Raw genomic sequence first — 23,162 nt, 5'->3', positions numbered from 1 at the left:
GGAAAAGGAAGAGCCCTTATTAAAGAGGATTTTCTGATCACGAGCTCTGTTCCACCATCTCCGAGAGAGCTCGCGGGCCCTGGAGATCAAGAAAACGCTTGGCCATCACCAATGCTTATGGATGTCAAGACCCACCAGAAAGCATCTAAAGTCTCTTCCCTTATATTCCTAACAGCCAGCTCCCGTTCGTCCTTATGGCTAAAATGAAGGACAATTTCTTACATGCAACTTCACATTTCAATATATATGAGCACAATTAATACAGCACGACATAATCAACATAGCCACGGAACCATCTCCACTTCCAGAAGTAACAGGTCGTTCCATCTTCTCTCCTGTATGTGGATATATAACAGCCCCCCACCCAACCACTGACCCAACTGTCCATGCATCCGTCCATCCATCCATCCATCCTATGTGGAATCAGCACAAAGGGTCTGATGCGATAAACGTCAGGTCAAAAAGTTTCTAGCTCCGCCATCTATTAACCACATGGCTTTGGGTAAACCATTTTAGTGTCTCTAGGTCATGGTTTTCTCATCTGTGAAATAAGTGCCATCATCCTGCTTATTATTAGCACAGCCTCAATGATTAAATGACTAATACGAGTGCTTGGCAAAAAATAAGCTCTCAAGCGTTAACCACCATAATGATGGTAATTATAATAATTACGAAGACTGTAAAAACATTCACTGATCTACAGCTCTGTGCCAGGCTCTAGCCTAAGCGGCACATAATTTTAGCCTTCTGATTTTGCAAGAGTCTTTAGTGGGGCATTGGATTTCTCACAGCAACACCTCCAATATAACACCCCTCTCCTGCTGGGGATGATGGTGGGCCAAAGTGCGAGAGCCATTTACAGCATGAGGGACCCCCCCCCCCCCCGCCGCCGCCAGCCAAAGCCATGTTTAAACAATTACCAGCATTATGTTGCAGGTACCCATGACCATAGGAGGCTAGCCCAGCACGGTGCTCATCTTGCAGAGACCTCTTTTGTGTGGGTTTTGGGTTTCAGCTGGGCAACGCAAAGCCATAGAGTGAGTCGCAAAACAAGTTTTCATAAGCTTACCCTGTCACAAACCAGGCAGGGGTTCACAGTGACATTCCCACAGTAAGATTAAACAGCATGCTTCGTCAGGCACTAAATACTAACACAGCTCCGATGTCAGGGGGACACTGATTAAAACTGATGTCAATAATTTATGAAACACAATATGGTCTTCAGATGCTCTTTTGAAAAAAAAAAAAAAAAAAGAAGGAGGAAAAAGGGCCTAGCAACCCAGGTGGTTTAAAACTGTTCATGCATTTTCCCTTGAACGTACGCACACCCCCAGCACGCATGGATGCTTCTTTACGCAGTGAATGTAAATGCACATGTGTATAAGACCATGTGAATGCTGCCGATACATATGGGCGGAAGAAAGTATTTAGTTATTCCACTGAGGGCTGTCGAGGCTGTAACGTTATACATGGTCTTGTCTTTCATATTGTTTTGAGGGGTTTCTTTCCTCCAGAAGAAATCCAAAATTGGATTTAAAATAAAATGGGGCTTTACAAAGTTCACATTTATTCTGGAGAGAACTCAACCTTGAAACACCAGAAAGAAAGCTGACCAAAGGAGACCTATAGGACATACGCATTTCTTTTTCTTTCTTTTTTTTTTTTTTTAACGTTTATTTATTTTTGAGACAGAGAGAGACAGAGCATGAACGGGGGCAGGTCAGAGAGAGAGGGAGACACAGAATCTGAAACAGGCTGCAGGCTCTGAGCAGTCAGCACAGAGCCCGATGCGGGGCTCGAACTCACGGACCGCGAGATCATGACCTGAGCCGAAGTCGGACGCTCCACCGACTGAGCCACCCAGGCGCCCCAGGACATACGCATTTCTTAGCAACCAGAAATTACTGCGGCCCCATCTAGAACCATGTAGTCAAATAATAACATCCATGGGTCTTTTTTTTAAGTTTTAGAGTTGGGGGGGCGGGGAGCAGGGGGATTAACCTAAGGAAGGATGCCATTTTAGTCTATTATAAATCACTGCCTCATTATTTCATAAAGGCAAAGACAGAATAACACAGTGATGCTTCTTTTTTTTTTTTTTTTATCAATACCGATTTTTGAAATTAAAAAACAACCTTCTTTACTTTGGCTTCGTTGTAAATAATCGGGGTAGCTTGACTTGATATGTCAACAGTGTGAAATTCACAAGACGGGATTAGGTTGGGGAAAAAAATCTGAGCCGCTGATAGTACAAAAGTTAGTGTTTGAAGGATTTATTAATGCTTTTTTTTTCCCCTAGCACAGTGCCCTGTAGTGTCTCAGAACACCTGTCAAATACTAATTCATTCACATATCTCCACTATAGGGCCTTTTCATAAAAAGCTCGACCTCTAATTGTAAATCACTTCTAAATTGTCTTTCCTGGCTTTCTCTTCTGTGGAATGATGGAAAAATCACCAAGATTTCAATTAAGACTTTATGGGAACTTCAACCTGACACTCCCGGGGCTATAACTACAAGATATCAGAACATCTATTCAAAAAGGAAACTATAAATAACTTGAACTTCGTTGAATTGGCTTTGCTTTTATGAGGTGACTGAATAATCGGCGAGATTTAAAGATACTTTAACTACTGAGAATTAAAATAACCTCAGTTAAAAACCAGAAAATATTGTCAGCTGATTGTTTGTCATGCAGATGATGTCCTTACCAGGCCTAATTAAACTTTTTGAACAAAAACACTTACTAATTACATTAGTTCATATGTTGATTGCTCAATTTGGCTTAAAGAAAAAAAAAAGCAGTCAATCCAATTTGTGCACATAGTCAAGGCTCTGGTCAAAAGACAAAATCCTAAACTACAGAGACTATTCCAAAAGCATGACCATTGTTAACAACAAATGCGGTTTGTGTCTCCACATCCAAGGGACTGGCAGAGAGCTGGGGGTAGGTGATGACTGTGAACACCACGGGCTAAGAGGAATCTTCAGGCCAGTACAATGTTAGCACAAGACCCCGTTTACTGGCCTCGGTGTAGCGAGCTGCTTTTGTCCAATTTCCACCCTGCCCACTGACAACTGGAAGGTGTCTTTCCTTTGCACGTAGGAACTCAAACTGATAGCAAAACCGTGGGAGGCCCTTTAAATGTCAATAAAGGGTTTTTACGCACAAAAGGAAGAAAAGAAAAGAGGGAGGGGGAAAGAGAAGGGATGGGAAAAACCAACATTTCTGAAGGAACTGAGCAGATCAAAGGAATTTTATTCTCAAAGACCACTAAGTCAGGGTGTAACTACTAGCTGGCTGTGGAATCCTGCCTGAGCACTCTCTTCAATCTGGCAACCAGTCCCAAGTCCCTTAAATGAGGGGCATGAACAATCGGGTCTGCAAAAGCGGGACGCAGTGCAAAAATGGAGGCCGTGCTTGTGCAACAGGAGGCGAGACCCTTCGCAGACCAGGGCGCCTGACTGGGCCTCGGTGCCCACCCGGCTCTCCAAGACCTGTTTTGCGCCGGCTTGCTCAAAAATCTGCATCCACAAGTCATGAGGCACAAACTATGCGACAACAACATGACACTTAATCAGAACCAGACTCCGAAACGTGTGTTTGTGGGGACGAGCAAACTTAGCAATGTGCCACAGTGGGAGAAGATTCACACAGTGGCAGCTGGGGGGTGCGGGTGGGGGAGGGCGCGTAACTATAGGTTCACAAAAGATGCACACCCAATGGCATGTTGAGGGGCGAAATAATTTTCATTAAAAAAGAATGTGGAAATTGGAAATTTACATCTCATACTACAGTCCTCTGGCATTCCTCTCCTCCTCCCCCCACCCTTTTTTTCTTTCTTTCTTTCTTTCTTTTTTTTTTTTTTTTTTTTTTTTTTTGCTGGGGAGAAACTGACTTTCTACTGCAGCAAAGCTGTACAATTCAGAAATAGAACGGATCTCTCTCTCTCTCTCTCTCTCCCTCTCTCTTTTTAGCCTCATTTCTGACCCAACAGTGTTCACCAGTGCAAGCCTTGTCAGATTTCTTTCAGGACTTAAAACCCCATTACAAAGAGAGAAGCTGGATCCTTGGTTAATTCAAATCTGTTTCATTTCACCTAATTGTGACGCTAACAACACACACACACACACACACACACACACACACACACATATTTTGGTACACTTTTCTGGACCAGGATTGATTTATTTTAAAATCATTACTGAACTCTCCTTTGTAACCTGTGGATAGTAATTAATTTAAATCTCATCTTTAAATCCCAGCTAACACAAATACGCTGTTCAAAAGGGGCAAAAAAATATTTTTTGCCCCAAACTATGAAAGGCAAATGGAGGACGCAGGAGTGATATAACTCGCCCCAAACTGCAAATCCCTTTGCCATCTCCCAAGGGATCTGTGATTGCGGAGTCGGAACCCCCCGGGGAACAGGGCCGGGGTTCCCAACAGGGTGCCCAGCTGCAGCCCTGGGAAAGGGGGAGGGGGGGGGCGTACAGCGGAGGTGGATCCCAGGGTCCCGCCACACTGAGGTTAAAGACAGTGGATGCTTTGCATTTGAGCCCGGAGTTAGGGGGACCGGTCGGCAAGCTTCCTGCAAAACCCTCTCCCCCGAAGCATTTCTCAGCCTTCCTGGCTTCCAGAGCCCGCCGGGCGCAAATCCGAGAGTCCCCGGCCAGCGCCACGCGCGCCCGTGAGCCCGCTCTCAGCCCTCCCGGGCCCAGGACTTCCCGGCACGCGCCTCCCACGGCCCGCGCGGCGTCCACGGGGCAGGCGGTCCTCGGGAGCCCGCCCGCCCGCCCGCCCGCGTCCCCGCGGCGCCCCACTCACCCACGCACTCGTTGGCCTCGCGGGCCGTGGCGCGCTGCCAGGGCCGGTCGTAGTGGAACGGCTTGCAGCGGTCGCATTCCGGGCCGGCCGTGTTGTGCCTGCAGTCGCACACCAGGCTGTCGTCGCGGTCGCGCACGCAGCGGGCCGCGTGGCCGTTGCACTTGCAGCGGCCGCCCACCTGCAGGTCGGACACGGCGTAGAAGTACGAGTCGCGCGCCAGCTCCGAGTCGTCCTCGTTCTCGTCGCCGAACGTGTGCAGGCGGCTGAAGGCCACGCGGATGTCGGTGGCCGTGACCCAGTCCTGGAGCACCGGCGAGTTGTCGAAGTCGTGCGCCGAGGGCCGCCCGTCCAGCGTGCTGAAGGCGATGAGGCCGCCGGAGAGCGGGCGCATGTCGGTGTGCGAGTCGGTGCACACGGCCTCCTGCTCGTTCTGCTTGGTGATGGGCGCGCGGTGCGGCCGGTTGTACATCTTGCGGCACTGCGTGGAGTAGAACTGGAAGGGCACCCACGTGCGCCCGTAGTCCATGGACTTGTAGATGGCCATGGACTCGGGCCGCGGCGAGCAGAACTGCAGGCTCACGTAGGTCACCTCGAACTTCTTGCCGAGCGACAGCGTGAGCGTGACGTTGTGCGGGAACTGCAGGTAGTTCTCGGACTGCCAGCACGTCAGGTTGTGCGGGTTGTTGAGGTCGGTCAGGAAGGCGGGCGGGTGCGCCTTCTTGGGGTCGGACGCGTTGCAAAGGTGGCAGGAGCGCAGCCGCTCCTCGCCGCGCTCGCTCACCACGCAGTAGCGCGCCGGGGGCCGGCCGCAGGTGCTGGACACGCGCACGTCCTTGCCGAAGGCCGCGTTGACGAAGTCGGGGATGCAGCGGCGCGGGTGGCCGTTCTCGTCCGAGCAGGGGTCGGGCTGCGCCGCCTGGCCGGAGAACATGCTGAGCCCGGGCCCGCCGCGCACCGCGCCCACCAGGCACGCCACCGCCGCCAGCGCCGCCAGCGCCTCCCACACTGCGCGCATCATGCCGCGTCCAGCCTGCCCCGGCCCCGCCGCGCCGAGGAGTCGGTCCGCCCGCCGCAGAAGGCGCCTGCGGAGAGAGGGGAGCTGCGCTCAGCCAGCCCGCCCCGCGCCCTCCACCCCGCGGCGGGCGGCGAGCCCGGCTTCCCCGGCACCATCCCCGCCGGCCGCCCGCCCGCCCGCCTCGCCGCCCGCGGTCCCCGGAGGAGGGGGGCGGGAGGCTTCCCCCCCCCCCCACACCCCACCCCCGCGGCCCCCGAGCCCGTTCTCCCCCGGCCCGGGCGGCGAGCCGGGGCCGCGGGCTGAACGCTCGGCTCCCCGGGCCACCGCCGCCTCCACGCCGCCCGAGGGGGGCACGCCCGCGCCCGCCCGCACCCTCGGCGGCCGGCCCGCCCGGCGCCCCGAGCCCCGGCGCCGCCGCACAGCGCGGGGGACCCGCACGGCCCGCGCGCCCCCTTTTTCCGCCCGCAGCCCCCGGGGTCCCTCCGGGCCGGCCCGGGTCGCGTCCCCGCCGCTCAGTCCGCGCTCGGGACTTTACCTCTGGAGAGGGCAAAAGAGAAAGAAAAGTTTGCCCGGCCCCGGCCCGGAGCCCGCGCGCCGCACGGCGGAGAGCCTCTCGCTCGCGGCCAGCAGGCGCGTCCCGCCTCAGCGCGGGCTTGCGAGCTCCATGCCCGGCGCGGCCGCCGCTGCCCCGGCCCCGGCCCCGGCCGCCTCGCTCGCCCGAGTGACGCCGCGGCCGCCCGGCTCCCGCCGCTCCCGCCGCGCTCCGAGTGCCGCCCAGCCCGCGCCCGGGGCGCACACACACTCACGCTCGCTGGCGCGCACTCACACACACGCACGCACGCCCCCGAAGGCTCCGCCGCCGCCGCCGCCGCCGCTGCCGCCGCCGCCGCCGCCGCCGCTGCCGGGAGTGGGGGGCGGAGGGGAGCGCGGGGGCGGGGGGCGGGGCCGCCGGGCGGGGCGCCGGCCAATAACGTCGGCGAGCAGCCGCCCGCTCGCGAGCAAAGTTTTAACCCCGGGAAAGAAGAAAGTTAAAGGGAAGCGGCCCGGGGCGCGGGGCGAGCGCGAGCGCCAGCGGGTGGGAACCGGGGCGCCCGGGGAAGGGCCGCGGAGACAAAGAGAAAGCGAGGCGGCGAGCGCCCGGGGAAACCCCGGAGAGGGGGCTGGGCCCGGCGAGCACCCCGGGGAGGGGAGGAGGGGCGGGCCGGGGACTGTCAGCCTCAACCCCGGGCCCCGCGCCGCCCCGGGGAGCCCCGCAGGTTTCCGCCGGCCCCACGCCCCGGGGGAGCGCGCCGGCGGGAGGGCGGGGGAAGGAGGGGACGCTGTGCTCCCTCCTGGTCCCAGCCAAACACATCTGTGTTTGTTTTCTTTGCTGCGCCGAGGTCGGGCCTTCCTCCAAGCCGGCCCGATGGCCCCCGGTGGCACCGCGCACAGGGCCGTGCCCCTGTGGGCAGACAGCCGGGAATGGGGAGGAGGAGGAGGAGGAGGAGGTCACCTCTGCCTGCTCACCCCTTCTTCCTGAAGCCCAACCGGGGGCAGGCGAGAAGGGGCTACTGGCGTGTGCCGCCCCCCCCCCCCCCACCACAGTTGTCACCCTGCGGTTGGCCTATCTGCCGGAACGGGAACGCGGCTCCTCGCATGCCAGGGATGCGGTGCTGGGCTGGAGGCCGGAGAGGAAGGCCCCTTCCAGACGGGTCTGCCGGCCTCAGGCTGGGGACAGCCCAGCCCGCCCCAGGTTCCCCCCCCCCCCCCCGCCACAGGCTTGTATTTTCAAGGGTGCTGTATACCCTGTACTATCCCACAGGAGCCTCACAACAGCTTTGCAAAGTAGGTCTTAACTCCATTTCGCAGATGAGGAAACCGAGGTCAAGAAGCTTGCCCCACGTCTCCCAGCTGGTAAACATCAATCAAATCCAGGAATAGACACCGGGGGCTCCTCCTTGTCAAATAAGCCTGCCCAATTATCGTCTCACGAGGCATCCTTGGGGCCACCCAGCTTCTCCTTGCCTCATCCTCTGCCACCTTACCAAAAGGACCGAAGATAGTGAGAGCCTCCTTTGACACTCTCGCAGCGGTAGCCAAAGCACTTTGAGGGAAAGAATCCACCGGGCTGAGAGTTTCGAACTCAGTCGCAGTTGGTTTGTTACTTTTGGATGAATGATCTAGCAATAAATCCGGACTTTTGAAAGCCCGGGGTGCTGGTTCCGGCCCAAGAGCTGGCTTCCTGGATCCTCTCCATCGAGTGTCACGTTCGGTCTTATTGGCATTTTCATAAACTGTGAGAATCGAAGAAGGGGCCTCGGGGCTCATTTGGCCCAGCTCAGTCTCCTTGGAAAACCGCCTTCCCCAGCCTCCCTGAGAGAGGGCCACCCAGGCCAGCTCTTCCAGGGATGGGACTTCACCCACAGCCCAGGGACATAAATGCGTTCCCTTGCACGACAGCCCGGGGTTCATCCTCTGCCCTCGGGGAACGCTTTAGTCCTGCCTTCTCCCTTGCCATTGACCACTCCCTACGCTGTTTATTTCTGCCTTGCCTTGTGGCAGAGAGGATTCTCGGTGACTTATGAGGGCACTTACAACATGACAAAATAACATAAATTAGACAGTGGGTGGAAGGAGAGAAAGGAGAGGTTTAATACTTGTGGGCTGTGAGATCCCAGTGCTGTTCTGAAAGGCAACATAGCGATGAGGAGCAGCGCTTTGAAACCCGAGCGTGTGGCCTTGGCAAAGTTAGCATCCTTCTGTGTTTGGCTTTCTTCATTTGTAAAAAGGGGACAAGAATATCCATCTCATAGGGTTAGGGGTATCAAATGAGTTAACACATACGAAGATTGTTGCTTATAATACGTGTACATACACATTGCACTCCCGTAATGTACGTGAATAAAAGCGTCTGTGTGAATATACCTAAAGCGGGGCGCATGGTAAGCGGATGTAACAATGTTCGTCGTTACTATTAAGTTGGTAGATCCTTACAGACGTTGGCAGTAACTTAAAGCAGAGCCTTTTAATTACACGGAGAGATGTTCATGACATATTATAAAATGGGGGGGGGGAGCAAATTATAACACACTATGCCCCCAAAAGACACTATGCACAGTACAAGCTCATTTTTATTTTTATTTCTTAAGGATGCATAAAAAGACAACGCGGTTCACTGCCATCATCTCAGGATAGTGAGATTCCAGGTGATTTGCATTGAGTTTTGCCTGCAGGTTCTCAAGGTTGAGTAGTAACGTAAGAAGGGGAGCTAAGAGAAGGAAGAAAAACCGGGAGGAGTAGAAACGGGAATAGAGCTAAACTCCTCCCTGGAAGGCCCTGTTCACCTCCGGTGGGTGGGCCACAAATGTGTCCCTAAGCTTTCTTGCAGCCAAAATTAAAAGGAGACCGTGTCGGTTAGACAATGCCCAGCGTCCGTGAGATAAAAACAGACCCATTACTCAAAAGAATTATAATTATTCATGTTGCTAACGTCAGACAGGCATTTCTCCTGGGGGGGGGGGGTGGTGCATAAAGGAAACACAGTATGTGATAGTGAGCACACATCCTCAACAGCATCACCATGGTGGTCATAGCGGCAAGCTCCGTGGGACAGTTTCTGTGATGGCCCATGACAGAAGCCGGTGGCATCACACCAAAACACGAGTCGGGAAAAGGCAGTCCGGCCAGGACGGGTCTGAAAGAGGCACGTCGGGGAGCCCAGCTCACTGCCCACCCTACTTGGGTCTATTTTGGGGTTATCTACTGGGCTGGCTCACGGAGCTGGCTCCGAGCCTTCCTCCTGCTGTGCTGTTTCTGTCTGCAGAGTTTGTTTTTCTTTTTTTAATTTTGTATTTTTTAAGTAATCTCTACACCCCATGTGGGACTCGAACTCATGACCCCAAGATCAAGAGTCACAAGCTCTACCCACAGAGCCAGCCGGGCACCCTCGTCTGCAGAGCTCTTGATGGATCCTGCATGGCAGCAAGTTTGGAAATGGAGCGTAGCTATTCTGTGTTGATAGCTGGGCTCGCGCCGTGGTCTTGGGGTGGGGGGAGAGGGGCACTTTGATCATTTATTGTGATCACTTGGGTACTAAGTGACTAAGTACTAGGTGACTTAGTACTAAGTGACTAAGTGACTAGGTACTGAGCATATCTTCTTTAATAGTTCCTGGTGGGCAGGACTGTCTGTATCCTGGAGGTCCAGAACATTCTGGGACACAGTAGAACTCGTCTCCCTCCGATCAAAACCCGCCTCCCTGCCACTAATACACTTGATTCCATTCCAGCCCCACACGGAAGCCCAAACCAAGGCTCTCTGCCTCCTCAAAGTTTTGAAGTCAGCCCTCTATCATCCTTCATTTTTATCTGTTCGGCACGATGTTTCCAGTTTGCTTCACGATTTCCCACGGGACAGTGTTCTGGCCACTCGGCAGCCTCTCCCAATGCCTCTAATTTGTCAGTGTCCCTCCCTAAAGTATACTGCCCTCCGAGGGGACAAATGAAAAAAACAGATGTCCAAGTGTTGTGTGAGCTTCTCACAGTGGGGGTTATAAATACACACCCGAAAAGGCATGTTGGGCTTGAGCAGCAGGGTCCAGAGCACACACAGGAGTTCAAAACACAACAGTGCAGCTCTTGGGTGAGAAAGCAAATCCCCAGGTGTTTCTGGAAGGAATGCATCGGGAGGGGGAAGCCGCCATTCTTGGTGCCCAGCCTTACCTGGGAAGCCTAAGGATCCTTCTAGGAAGAGGAGAATGTGGCCGTTTTACAAGAAAATTTAGAAATAGAGGAGGAGGAGCAGGAGGGGGAGGAGGAGGAGGAGGAAAGCCAGAAGGCTCAGGCGCCCTAGAAATCAACAGGGGTGTTTCAAGGAAGGAAGGGTGGTGAGCAGTGTCCACATGCCTTCACGGTCAAGATAAGACCTGAAACGAGTCCTTTGGGTTGACTGAACGGCCAGGAAGTCGTGGGTGACCTTGGCTGTTTGGCTGGCAGTGGCAGAGGAGTGGTGGGGACAGAAGCCAGGCTGCCTCAGGTCACGAAAGCGGGGACAGCAAGGGTAGACAACGTTCACGAAGTGCGCAAACACGTGGAAGGAAAGAGAAAGGGTGATAGGAAGGAACAGACGCAGAGAGGTTGAAGACGGATAGAATCAGCCTTGGAGAAGTGGCCATCAGCCACTTCTTGGTTCAGCGGAACAGAGAGTGACAGCATCTCCTAAGGGCACGGGAGCAAGTTGAAATATTAGAGGTTTAACGATAGGTAAAAGCTTGATTGGGTCATTACGTAGGACAGGCTGATGCTTGCTGGCCAGAACTCAAGGTCCTGCTGAGGTTGGCGACCATCTGCAAGAAAGAAAGCCCCAACCGGCAAAGCCACCCCCCACCCCGCCGTGCTCAGCAGCCCTTGTGTAGACCTAGAAAAAGCAGAACCACTGAATTAATCTGGAGTTGCAGGTCTTTTCCAGGAGGTAGGACGGAAGGGGAAGAAGGTGGCTGCTGGGATGGGCCACAGAAGTAAAGTTGAAGAGAGAAAAAGTGAAGACAGGCCATGGACGGAGGAACTGGAGGCCAGGGTTCTAGAGCCGTGCTGTCCAATACGGTAGCCAGGAACCACATGGAGCTATTTCGATTCCAGCTTGAGTGATTTAAAATGAAATAACGGGGGCGCCTGGGGGGCTCAGTCGGTTAAGCATCCAACTTCGGCACAGGTCACGATCTCACGGTGTGTGGGTTCGAGCCCCGCGTCAGGCTCTGTGCTGACAGCTCAGAGCCTGGAGCCTGCTTTGGATTCTGTCTCCCTCTCTCTCTCTCAAAAATAATTAAACATTGCAAAAAAAAATTTTAGTAATAAAAATAAATAATAAAAGATATAAAATGAAATGAGGTTAAAGCTTCCTCAGTTGACCCTCATTTGGATAGAGGCAATAAAGATCCCTTCTGTCATCGCAGAAAGTCCTATTGGACAGAGCTGGTCTAGAAGATTCAGGAAGACAGAAGAGGTGTGGTGAGTAGCTGGAGTCTGAATTAAAGATTCCAGAGGTGGGTGATAACAAGGCCCGCTGAGGACAAGAGGGGGCTTTCTGCTGGGAGGCAGAGGGGAAGGTGACTGGAGATAAGGAGGTCAAGGTGCTGGATGAGTATCTTTTTTTTTTTTAACGTTTATTTTTTGAGAGACAGAGAGAGACAGAGCATGAGCAGGGAAGGGGCAGAGAGAGAAAGGGAGACACAGAATCCGAAGCAGGCTCCAGGCTCCGAGCTGTCAGCACAGAGCCCAACATGGGGCTCGAACCCACGAATCGTGAGACCATGACCTGAGCTGAAGTCAGACACTCAACCGACGGAGCCACCTAGGCGCCCCTGTCCACCTGCGTCTTAAAGACGCACTGGACCAGCCTCAGGACTTGGGGCAGAGATGAAGGCTGAACCAGGGTCTGGTGTCTTCAAAGAAAGAGGAGCGTGCCCTGGATTGTGGGGCGGAGGCAGGCGGATTCCAAGAAGGAGCTGTGGAAGCTAGAACAGGTGCGTGTGGTTCTGGCCTTAAAGGAGCAGGGTGTCGTTTCTCCGAAGAAGCTGAAAAGAACTTTGCAGGTGGAGGAGGACAGCGGCCCCCTGTCCTGGGCGTTGGGCAGTATGGTGTGGGAGAATCGTCCCACTGAAGAGGCCCGTGGTGTGAGTGAGGGCCAGGCTGGGGGGGTAAGCGTGAAGGTTGGGGGGGGGGGAGCCATCAGTGAACACGGTGAGGACGCAGGGGAGGGCACCGGGGATGGGGAGCACCGGATGGCCCAGGCTGATGGTTTGAGAGTAAAGGCTCAGGAGAGGTGAGATGACCAAGGACCTTCATCCTGGGCATGACCGCGGGTCCTACTTTCTAAATCAAGCATTTATTGAATGCTTACTGTGTGCCAAGCCGTCTTCTAAGCATTGCATCAACGGCTAACTCGGAATACTGGTAACAGCCTTGCAGGATGGATGCAGATAGCCTCATCATCTCCTCTTTATGGAGGAGGAAGCTGAACTACAGAAAATTACTGTGCTGAAGTAGACGGCATCACCGGTAAGCAGACGAGCAGGGATTTGAACCAACACGGGGCGGTGCCAGTGTCCGGAGGTCTCAGTCACCACCCATGGGCAAGACAGGCTTGGCTGACAATAAGCTTTTGACACATACGGGCCTCAGCTACGGCTGGACAGCGGAAGGGATGTGTGTCTGCCTGAACTATGAGCTGGGACCTGATTCGACTGAGCTTCTGAGTGTGTCTGGTTGTGTTAGGCGGGCAGACACGAAACGATTGGGTCCCCGGGACCCCCGACGGAGGCTGGACACTGCAGCAACGGAAGAGTCTGATGCAGGCGTCCGGGCTCCTCACAAAGGTCAGGGTGGCCTGCTTCGACAGTGTTTCCCTCAGAAACAGGAAGAAATGGAGGCAGGCAAACCTTGAGTTCTGGCCACCCCGGACCAGCTGTGTGACCTTGCTTTGCCCATCTTGAGGTGAAATGGGGGTCATCGCGGGTACCATACAGGCTTTGGAGGCTGATTGAAAAGATGGCTGTGAAAAGAAAGAAGCTGGCCCGAGAGATGACAGTGTAGGGGTTTTCTGGCTTTTGACTGTCGACATCCCCAGATCTGGCTCCCGGATCCCTCACCCTGGAAGAATTAGGGGCATCCCCATATTTCTAGAGCCCAGCTCTCCCGGTGGGCCTCCTGGAGGGTTGCTCAAGGGTTGCTCCCTTTCCTCGGCAGAATTTCGGGAGATAGGATTTTTCTGGAAACGGTTTTGGAGCATAGAAGAACAGGCCTGCAGAGACTGTAGGGTTCCTGGAGATTTAGCCATTTCCTCAGCGGTGTGGATGATTCTCATCTTGAGCTTGGGCCTCCCCTATTGCCTGGCTTCTTGGCTGAGAATTCAGCAGTTGGGCACAGAAGCCCATACAAACCCCAAATCCCCCAAATCCTTTAATCTACCGGAGCTCTTTGAAGGGGTGAAAATGCCCCGGGGATAAGGGGACCGAGCCCCTGTCGTTTATTTTCATTTGCGAGAAGCTTTTGACAAGGTCCCACCCTGAATGCTATTAAGATAAGGAAAATGGTTCGTGGTGGGAAGCTTTGTCATGGGTGGAAGGAAACAAAGAATGAAAATAAGAGGAGAGTGCTGTGGGTGGAGAAAGTCGTTGGGGGAGGGGGTTCTCTTGAGTCCAGAGTTGGGGTTCAGTTCATTCAACACTGACACACACTCTGGAGGACATCCCCTCAGGGAAACCTCAAAGTCCAGAGGTGACATTGCAGTGATTACCCAGAGGAAGGGAATGAGTGGGAGGCTCTCAAGAGATAGTGCAGGCAGGGGCATCTGGGTAGCTCAGTTGGTTGAATGTCTGACTCTTGATTTTGACTCAGGTCATGATCCCAGGGTCGTAGGATTGAGCCCCACATTGGGCTCCACGCTGAGTCTGGAGCCTGCTTGGCATTCTCTCTCCTTCTCCCTCTGCCTCTCTCTCTCTCTCTCTCCTCCTCTTTCTCTCTCTCAAATAAAACTTTAAAAAATTTAAAAATGGAAAGTATAAATGGGCCGGGGACATATGGTTAGCAGAAGGTGATGTATTTGGGGGAGAAATAGCCTGAAAAACTATTATAGGGCTAAAGGTTTTTAGTCACAGTTGAAAAATGCTATTTTAGGGCCAGAATACAGACTGTTTCCTTAAAATTGTTTCCCCACAGGGGTGCTGTTCACCTTTAGGGCCAGAAAATTCCTCACTGGGCAGAACGGTCTAATGCCACCGCTGGACATTTAGCATCCCGGACCCCTGCCCGTTAAATGACAGTAGGTCCCACCTCCCTGCACACACCAGTCATTTCCACCACTGAAAAAATGGCTTCTCACATTTACACATCCCTCCCTAGAAGAGCCTCCTATTCTCCCACACCGTTCTGATCCACTTGAAATTTAGCCCAATGTGTCACTAAGCACAGCCTTCCCCGCAAAAGCTAAATAAATTCTCAGAAAAGGAGTTGGAAATGAAACAGGATGCATTTAAGTTTCGGATCTTCTGGAAAGTTCTAGCCATCACATCTCAAAATGCCCTCGGAGATGGAGATGGCCTGGACCAGAGAAACATGATTGTGATAAGATCTGGTAACATGAATAAGGCAGAGGACGGGACGGAGAGTGTCAGGAAGGAAGACGCATTTTACACAAGGTACTGGGGTCGGGGAGGGGGATTGCCTCTCCGAGAAGGATCCAGTAGAGGAGAGTTAAGTGAGGAAGGGAGCTGAGGGGGTATGGGGAGGGGGGGAGGAAAATGTGTGCTCCAGGCAGAGAAAACAAGTGCGGAAGTCCTGAGGCACAGCTTGACTTGCATGAGGAACAAGAAGGAGGCCAGCTTGGTGGGGGCTTGGGCAGCGAGATGGAGGGTGGTAGGAGATGAGGTCAGAGAGGTGAGGGCAGGCCAGGGTACGCACGGTCTTGCAGAGCTTGATAAAGAATCTGAACACTTTGGGACACATCCTGGGTACCTCTAGGGCCTTGGAGTTGTTTTTCCCATGGTTCTTAACACCACATCGTTGCCCTGACTTGACTAATCCATGGGCGTCTTGAGGGAGGGGGACCCACTGTTTCACACGCTGCCAGCCACAGACTAGGAATGCACTACAAATTCATTAAAATTAAGCAACTAAAACCCACAGAATTATGGAAAAATGCCCCCCCCCAAGAAGCCACTTGTGTCGTAATCCCTGGGACCTGTGAATGTGACCTTATATGGCAAAACAAGGTCTTTGCTGACGTGACTCAGTTAGAGACTATGAGATGGGAAGATCGCTGTGGATTATCTGGGTGGACCCTAAATGCCATCCCAAATGTCCTAAGAGAAAAGCAGAGGGAGAGCTGACAAGACGCAAGAGGAGAAGCCACATGAAGTCAGAGGCAGAAACGACAGTGACGCAGTCACAAGCCAAGAATGCCAGCGGCCACCAGAAGCTGAAAAAGACAAGGGACTTGTTCTCCTCCAGAACCTCTGGAGGGAGCACAGCCCTTGATTTCAATCCAGGGATACTGATTTCAAACCTCCAGCCTCTAGAATTGTGAGAGGATAGATGTCTGTTGTGGAAAGCCACCAAGGCTATGGGAGTTTGTTATTGTGGCCATTTACCAGCAAATCCTAGGGCTGCCAGAATGAAGAGGGTCCCCCTCAAATCTTAAAGGGTGAGCTTGGGGTAAATGAAAGGAACAAAGAGAGGGACACTAATAGTCTGATCCTGAAATGTCCCTGAAGTCTTGCTTTTGGTCTTCTCCTCATGAGCAGTGACAGTCTCTCTGTCCATTCCCTCCCACAATGCTGAGTTGAGCATTTTCTGCATAGGCTTGCCGAGAGCTCGCTGTGTGTTGGGGTATCATAAACCCCCTTTTCTGGAAGCCAGGATTCCAGCCCCTTTATGATTCAGGACCCAGTCCAGAAGAAGTTTCAATAGTCTCCTGAGCATTTGAGAGAAAAGGAGCCACAATATGAGGGGTCTTAGCCCACGGGGAAGCCAGAAGCTCTTCACTTCGAGGTGTTTATACACTGAGGTCAGGCACCTTCGGTTCTTCTGGAACCACAGATTAGGATGCTTGAAAGAATGGGAGACCACTAGACGTTGTGACTCTATGAAGTCTATCCCAGTCACCACTGAGGGATTCAGAACAGGTCCCACTCAAATTCCCAAGGGTGCCTCTGTATTGGAGCCCAGCGGAGTTGGAGAAGGATGGGAAGAGCCCTCAGAAAGCATCTTCTTCCAAGGGAAGAAACTGAGGCAGGGAGGTTGAGCGAACTGCCCAGGAGATGATGTTCCTAAAGATGGCTGGGAGTCATCAAAGTAGGTTATGGGTCACCCACTCGACCACACCTAGGGAAAACCTGCTGCATTCGATCCTGCTAACTTAGGTGGGGGGGAAATATCATGATTTGATGAAAAAAACGTTTTTCATGACAAATGATTACATAAAAAGTTTCTATATATAAAGGAGTAAGCTTCTGTTTCTTGCCAAAATCAACTACATAGAATAGCTTATTTCCCCCCCAAAATGTCGGTGAAATAAGGTATTGCTGGTCTACACATCACACAGGGAGAAAGTTTAGGGGACTTCATTCCAAGAGGTGGTACAGGATGAAAACAGACACGGACCATTGATTCGGATTGGGTGAGTGCACGGATTATTCGACCACCAACAAGGTGTTAAAGGAACGTAGGATTGGGGGAGGAAGAGAACCTCTCTCTCTCTCTCACTGATGTTGCCCTTCAGGCAAGGAGGAGCCAGCACGCTAGCCCCCCGAATGATGCCGGAAAGTAGACACAGAGCTGCATAGACGCGACCCACCCTGCAGAGCGACCTCCTAGCCTCTGGCTGCGTGTGTGGTTTGTGGGGTCTGTGCGGGCACCCAGCTTCCCGCTGCTGCTTGCGAGGAGCTCCCTGAGGGGTCAGCAGGGCAGGGCAGGCCCGAGAAGGTCACTAGGATCGTGCTCCAGTCACACCTTCAGCTCTACACCCCTGTGACAGTAGGTGCTTGGACTACGCAATTATGTCCCTCCCGAAGTCATGTGTTGAAGCCCTAATCCCCAGTGTGATGGTATCTGGAGGTAGGGCCTTTAGGGGATAATCAGGTCATGAAGGCGGTGTCCTTATGAGAGACACGATCTCTCTCCTGGCTGTGTGAGGACGCAGCGCAAAGGCAATCATCTACAGACCAGGAAGAGAGCCTTCACCAAGAACCAAACTGGCCGGCACCTTGGTCTTGGGCTTCCCAGCCTCCAACTTGTGAGAAGTAGATGTCTATTGCTCAAGCCTTCCCGGCCGGTGGTGTTCTGTTACAGCAGCCTGGGCAAGTCGTTTCGCCTCCGGGAGCGGCAGTCACCTCTCCTGAGAAACGGGGATGGAAGCGTTCTCGGTCTCCTCCCTGCCTGCCGCCCTCCCTCCCTTCCTCCCTCCCATCTCTTCCGTGGGTATATCAGGAGTACCGAGTACAAAAGACCGCGAGATGTCCCGAGCTCCAAACGAATACACTTTTTATAAAGAACCCTGTGCAACTGCCCTCGCCATGGTTACCACAGGGCCACCCCCCTCTAGAGAGGATGACGAACTGCCCTGGGCCACTGGAGATCAAGTAGGGGACGGTGACACTGGTACCCCAAAAGTCTGGGCTTGGTGTTAACAATGCTTTACTAATTACTGGTAAGTCAATGAGCACGAACGATAAGTATTGTTAAAAGAAACCACTTCAGCTTGGGGTTGGGGAGATCCCAGCTTGGGGTTGGTGGAGTCCGTAATCATGATCACAGCCACAACGACCCGGCCACCATCACAGTCACCGTCACCATCACAACCACAGTCACATCACTGTCACCATCACAAACATAATCGGACACCATCACAACCATAATTACAGTCACTGCCAGAGTCACCACCAGAGTCACCATCACTGTCACCATCACCATCACAGTCACCCTCACAACCATAGTCACTGTCACCATCACCATTATGACCATAGTCAGCATCACCATCACTGTCACCATCACAATCACAGTCACAGTCACCATCACAACCACAGTCACATCACTGTCACCATCACAACCATAATCACAGTCACCGCCAGAGTCACCATCATAGTCACCATCACAGTCACTGTCACCATTACAGTCACCCTCACAACCATAGTCATAATCACCATCACACCATCACTATCACAGTCACTGTCACCACCACAGTCACTGTCACCATCACAACCATAATCACAGTCACCGCCAGAGTCACCATCATAGTCACCATCACTGTCACCATCACAGTCACCATCACAGTCACCCTCACAACCCTAACCACAGTCACCACCACAACATAGTCACAGTCACCATCGCAACCATAGTCACTGTCAGAGGCAGAATCACAACCACAACCACAGCCACAGCCACGAGCACAACCACAGTCTGCATCGCCATCGCAGTCACAGTGACAATCCCGGCGACAGCTCACGCGTGTGGAGCCCCGCACTTGCTGTCGGGCTGGTCCGGGAGCTGGCGCCCTAGGTCTCCGCCAGGGGGCTCGTGGCCGCGATTGTGGTGGCCGTAGGGCGGCTGGAAGGGAAATCGCGAGAAGCTTCTCTTCTTAGGGAGGCCCGGGGGAGGGGGGCGTAGCAGACCCTGACCCATGACGGCTCCCGTCGTCCCCCGTGCTCACTGCTGCACGCCCGACGCCTAGCGCGGAGCTCGACACAGGGCAGGCACGGAAAACCTGCTTGCTGAGTGAACAGAGAGGGGCCCAGACGGAGCATCGGCATGTGGAGAGCAGGGATTCTTCGTGTCCAGAGCGTGTCCGGGGTCCCAGGCTAGCGGGTCCCATTTGACACTGCGTCCGTGAACACTTGTTTTCCATGAATCCTTCACCCGCCTGAAGCCTCGCAGGTCATGTTGGGCTCGCTCTAGGACTCGGATGATCCTTGGCAGAATCAAAATTCCATAATCTGTCACACACACACACACACACACACACACACACACACACACACCACGTCTCCTGGCTCCAGAGCGGGAATCAGCCCTTTTCAAGGGCAGCCAAGCACCCTCCCTGGGCTGGGTGCCCTCACCCTGGGTCCAAAGGACTCAGGAGACAGCTGTCTCCTGCCTGGGCCCCCTCAGCTAAGATCTGATTTTCTCATCATCTGGATAGTCTCAGAGACTCGCAGCGAAGGGATGAACCAGGCTGACCTTTCTGGAGGTTTGTTTAAAGCAGAACAATGTTTGTCTTGTCCAAACACTATGAATTACTCCAAAGAATGCTGCCCAGTTTTACAATCCACAGCTACAAACGGCTTACATAAATAGGGACTCGTCCCCTCCTCTCCCCCCCCAGCCCCGTTTTTAACAGCTTCTCCTACTCCCCCCCCCCCCGCTTTCTCCCACTCTTCTGGGCCTTCCCCCTTCCCCCCCTCACGCCTACTCTCCTCTGAGCCCCAGCCTGGTGAAGGGGCAGGTGTCGGGTGTTGCGGGCCACAGCTCACACCTGGGTTATTCCTGGCACGGATCCCCTATGGGGGGCAGCTTCTCTGTCCCTAGTGTGGACAGGGTTTGCCTTGCCAAGGGCGGGAGGGGGGCTCTGGGCACATTTGTACTGGTAGGGGGCGGGGCTGCTGTGTTAAGTCCTGCTGTGAAAGCGTGTTGGTAAGAAAAGGCCCCTAGGTTTGGGGGTTCAACGTCCAGTCGGTCTGAAGCCCACATCGACTGTCCTCGTTTGGTGGGGTGCTCAGCTCACCCACAGTCTTTCCCTCGCAGGCTGCACATTCAGGGGATCCCCAGGTATCTCCTAGGAGTAGACCCCCCCCCCCACTTCGGGCCTCCAGTGGGGGTAGGAGGAAGCATTTTTTTACTGCTGATCAGATATAAAGAACACCACACAACCGTGGGTCCCAGGAAGGGAGGGGCAGCCGGGGACAGAACCCAGTTTCCTAAACTATGTCCCTAAAAATAGTCCCTACACCACCTGCATCAAAAATGCTTCGGGAAGCTTGTTTTCAAAAATGCAGATTTCCGGGCCCCTCCCCAGGCCTAGGGAAGTTCTCTCGGGGGTTCCAGCCCAAGGCCGATGCCAGAGTCTGACAAACGCACTGTAACCCGGCTCCTCTGACCAACTGGGACAGACGTCAGCTGGTTGGTGGCTGGGGGTGTGAGTGGTCTGTGGGATCCTTCCACTGAGGGTCCCCGCTTGGAGTCAAGCCTGTTCCCATTTCCTCTTTGCTCTGCAGACAAGGAAACTGAGTCAGAGTAGGGAAGAGTGACTTCCACTCAGAAGCGGGTGAGGAGACCTGAGATCCGTGGCTATAAGCTCTGGGACACGCATCTGGCCATTCCAGAAAGGCCCCCTCCTCCCCTCCCCCCCCCCCCGCACCCCCAGCTGCTTCCCTGGTCATTCCAGCGTCTGGACAGAGCTGAAGTTGGATCTTAAGAGGGGTCACTGCTCCTTCCCTTCCCTTGATGGGAGGGTCCCGCCGGGCAGAGGTGACCAGAGCCAAATCTGTCCCTCGAGGGGGACACACGGCGAGCCCCAGCAGCAGGAAAACCAAGCGCCTGGAGCCTCTCACCCTGGATAGAGCCAAGCCAGCCCTGCCCACCCGGAGGCTCGGCAGCCGGGCTGGGGGCGCTGTCGGCGCGCGGTCCGCGGGGTTAGGGCCGCGGCTGCGGCGCGCGATCCCGCTTCGCCAGAGGGCAGAGGGCGCCCCCACGGAGAGGCCCCCGCTTTCAGAGCTCGAAGGCCGTTGGTGCCCAACACTCGCGGCGACCCCGGGTCGAGAAGAGGTCAGAGGATAAAGCCGCTGGAACTCAGCCCATGCACCGAGGCCGACCGTAGGGTCCGGGCAAGGAGCGGCGAGCTGGAGGCCAAGGCGGGCCCCGGGGCTAAAGAGCTGATCTCGCGGGGACCCCAGAGTGAAGCGTCTGGGGAGGGTCGGGATTGCACCAGCAGGCCCTGTCCCTACGATCTAAGGCTTGTGCGTTGGATTCCATTCACAATTTGGGAGATCCAGAAGCTTGCTGCGTGACCCCGGGCACGCTACGGGCGCCTGTGGGCCGCGGGGTCCTTCTCTCCTGCGAACCGCGCGGGCTTTGGGACGGATGCTCCCCAAGGCCCCGCTCCAACGTCCGCGCCTTGAATTAGCAGCGCCTCCTTCTAGTTTAGCATTTGATTTTCTAATCAAGCTCTTTGTCCCCTGCGGCCTTAACCCGAACCCCCCGGCTTCCCCGTTTCCCCTCGACCCCCGCCCGGGTCTCGCCCTCGCCCGACTTTTCCCGTCGAAGGCCCTCGAGGGAGATTCCCGGGAGCCGAGGCAGAGGCCGGCGGGTCCGCGGCGCGGGGCCGGGGCTGTATGGAAATGGCCAGAGAAGCCGGCGGGCGCGGCGGCGATTTATTCTGGGAGTGACAGCCCCTTTGAGCGCTCAGCGAATGGCATTTTCTGTCTGTGAAAGCCTTTCTTCCCACCTCTGTTCAGATTAGCCCGGGGGATGAATGCGCCCATTATCCAGCCCGCTGACCATTCTGAAACGCCAAATTAATTACTAAGCACTGAATCGGGCGCCGGGGCCGGGGCACCGGGAGGTGTGAAAATAGCGAGCGGCTGGAGATGGGGAAGGCGAGGGGCGCAGCGCCGAGAGGCCGGGCGGGGTGGCCCGGGGCGCGGGCGCGGGCGCGGCGGGGCCCGGGCGGGCTTGGCCGGCGGCCGAGCGCGACCTGCCGGCGTGACCCGGCGCGACCGCGGGGCGAGCGGGACGCGGGGACCCGGCGGGCGGGGTGGCGCGGCGCGGGGGTCGCGGCTGCGGCCGGCTGGGGGCTCGCCCGGGACCGCGGGCCGAGCGCGCCAAGTGCGCAGAGCGCGGGGCGGAGGCTCGGCCGTGCGCCGCGCGCGGGTGCGGGTCCCCGAGGCGGCGCGGGGGGCCGGGCCGCACCCGGACGGCCCCAGCCGCCCGCCACCCGCGCCCGTCCCCGGCCCCGGCGCTGCGCCGCTCGCGCTGCCCTCCGAGGCCTTCCCCAAACTTGGGCGCCGCCTCCCCCCCCACCCCCCACCGACCGCAGCCCGGGCCGCAGCTTCCCGAGCGCGGGGCAGCCCCGGGCCGCCCCCCCCCCCCCCCGGGGCCCCGACTCCGGCTGGGCGGACGGCACTTACCTCCCGAGGCGCCGGGCAGGAGAGGGAGGCGAGCTCTCGGCGGCTCCCGCTGGAGTGCGAGGGGCGCGGAGGAGCGCGCGCCTTTAAGACTCTTCCCCGAGACTCCGCCAGGTGGTGTCAGGCCGGCCGGGCCCGGGCGGCTCCTCACCCCCGCGGCCACCCTGCTCCCGGCCCGCCCCGGGCACGGCCCCGGCCGCGCGCTCCCACTCCGCGCCCTGCGGCGCCCGCTCCTGCCGCGCGCAGCCCGGAGCACGGGAGGGCAGGATGGGGACAGCTGGGGACCCCCGGATGCCCCAGAGGGAGCCACTCATCCTACGCACTCTGGCTTAGGATGGCCTGGGGGTCGGCGGAAGCTATTTTTGGACCGGGTGCTGGGGCCGCGCGGGGGAGGGGGGCGCGGAGGAGAGGGTTGGAAAGTCTTGTCCAAGGACGTGCGACTCCGTCCCCCACTGTCATCACCTCGGGACGCGCCTTAGGTCCGCGCGAAACCGGTACTGTCGCCCTTGATCCAAGATGGCGAGCTGACACGCCTCCCCCAATCACCGCGGACAGGACCCGGGGCGATAAAACAGAGGCAGAGCCGTCGCCACTTAAAACCGAGGGCGGGGGGGAGTGTCATTCACACTCCTGAAACAGGAAAGTTTAAGAGGACCCGAGGGAAGGCTGAA

General features: G+C 55.6%; 1 protein-coding gene across 4 annotated transcripts in view; it reads right to left on the bottom strand.

Moving 5' to 3' along the window:
- Positions 1-22,638, bottom strand: part of NTN1 (netrin 1) — a 188,903-nt gene extending 166,265 nt beyond the window's left edge. Inside the window, exons 1-2 of one of the 4 annotated variants that reach the window (XM_053211778.1) lie at positions 22,495-22,638; positions 4,829-5,910 (exon numbers count right to left, since the gene is read on the bottom strand). In XM_053211778.1, coding sequence (XP_053067753.1) covers positions 4,829-5,846 — 1,018 coding nt within the window. In that variant the 5' untranslated portion in view covers positions 5,847-5,910; positions 22,495-22,638. Of the gene's footprint in view, positions 1-4,828; positions 5,911-6,378; positions 6,542-6,649; positions 6,762-22,494 lie in introns of those variants that run through there. The other 3 variants (XM_027047705.2, XM_053211777.1, XM_027047704.2) reach the window with 3 other exon arrangements.
- Positions 22,639-23,162: the final 524 nt, after the last annotated feature.

Source organism: Acinonyx jubatus, chromosome E1 (genome assembly GCF_027475565.1).
Source record: "Acinonyx jubatus isolate Ajub_Pintada_27869175 chromosome E1, VMU_Ajub_asm_v1.0, whole genome shotgun sequence".
NCBI lineage: Eukaryota > Metazoa > Chordata > Mammalia > Carnivora > Felidae > Acinonyx > Acinonyx jubatus.
Note: the sequence above shows the minus strand (reverse complement) of the source record. Positions and strands in the feature narration are given on the sequence as shown.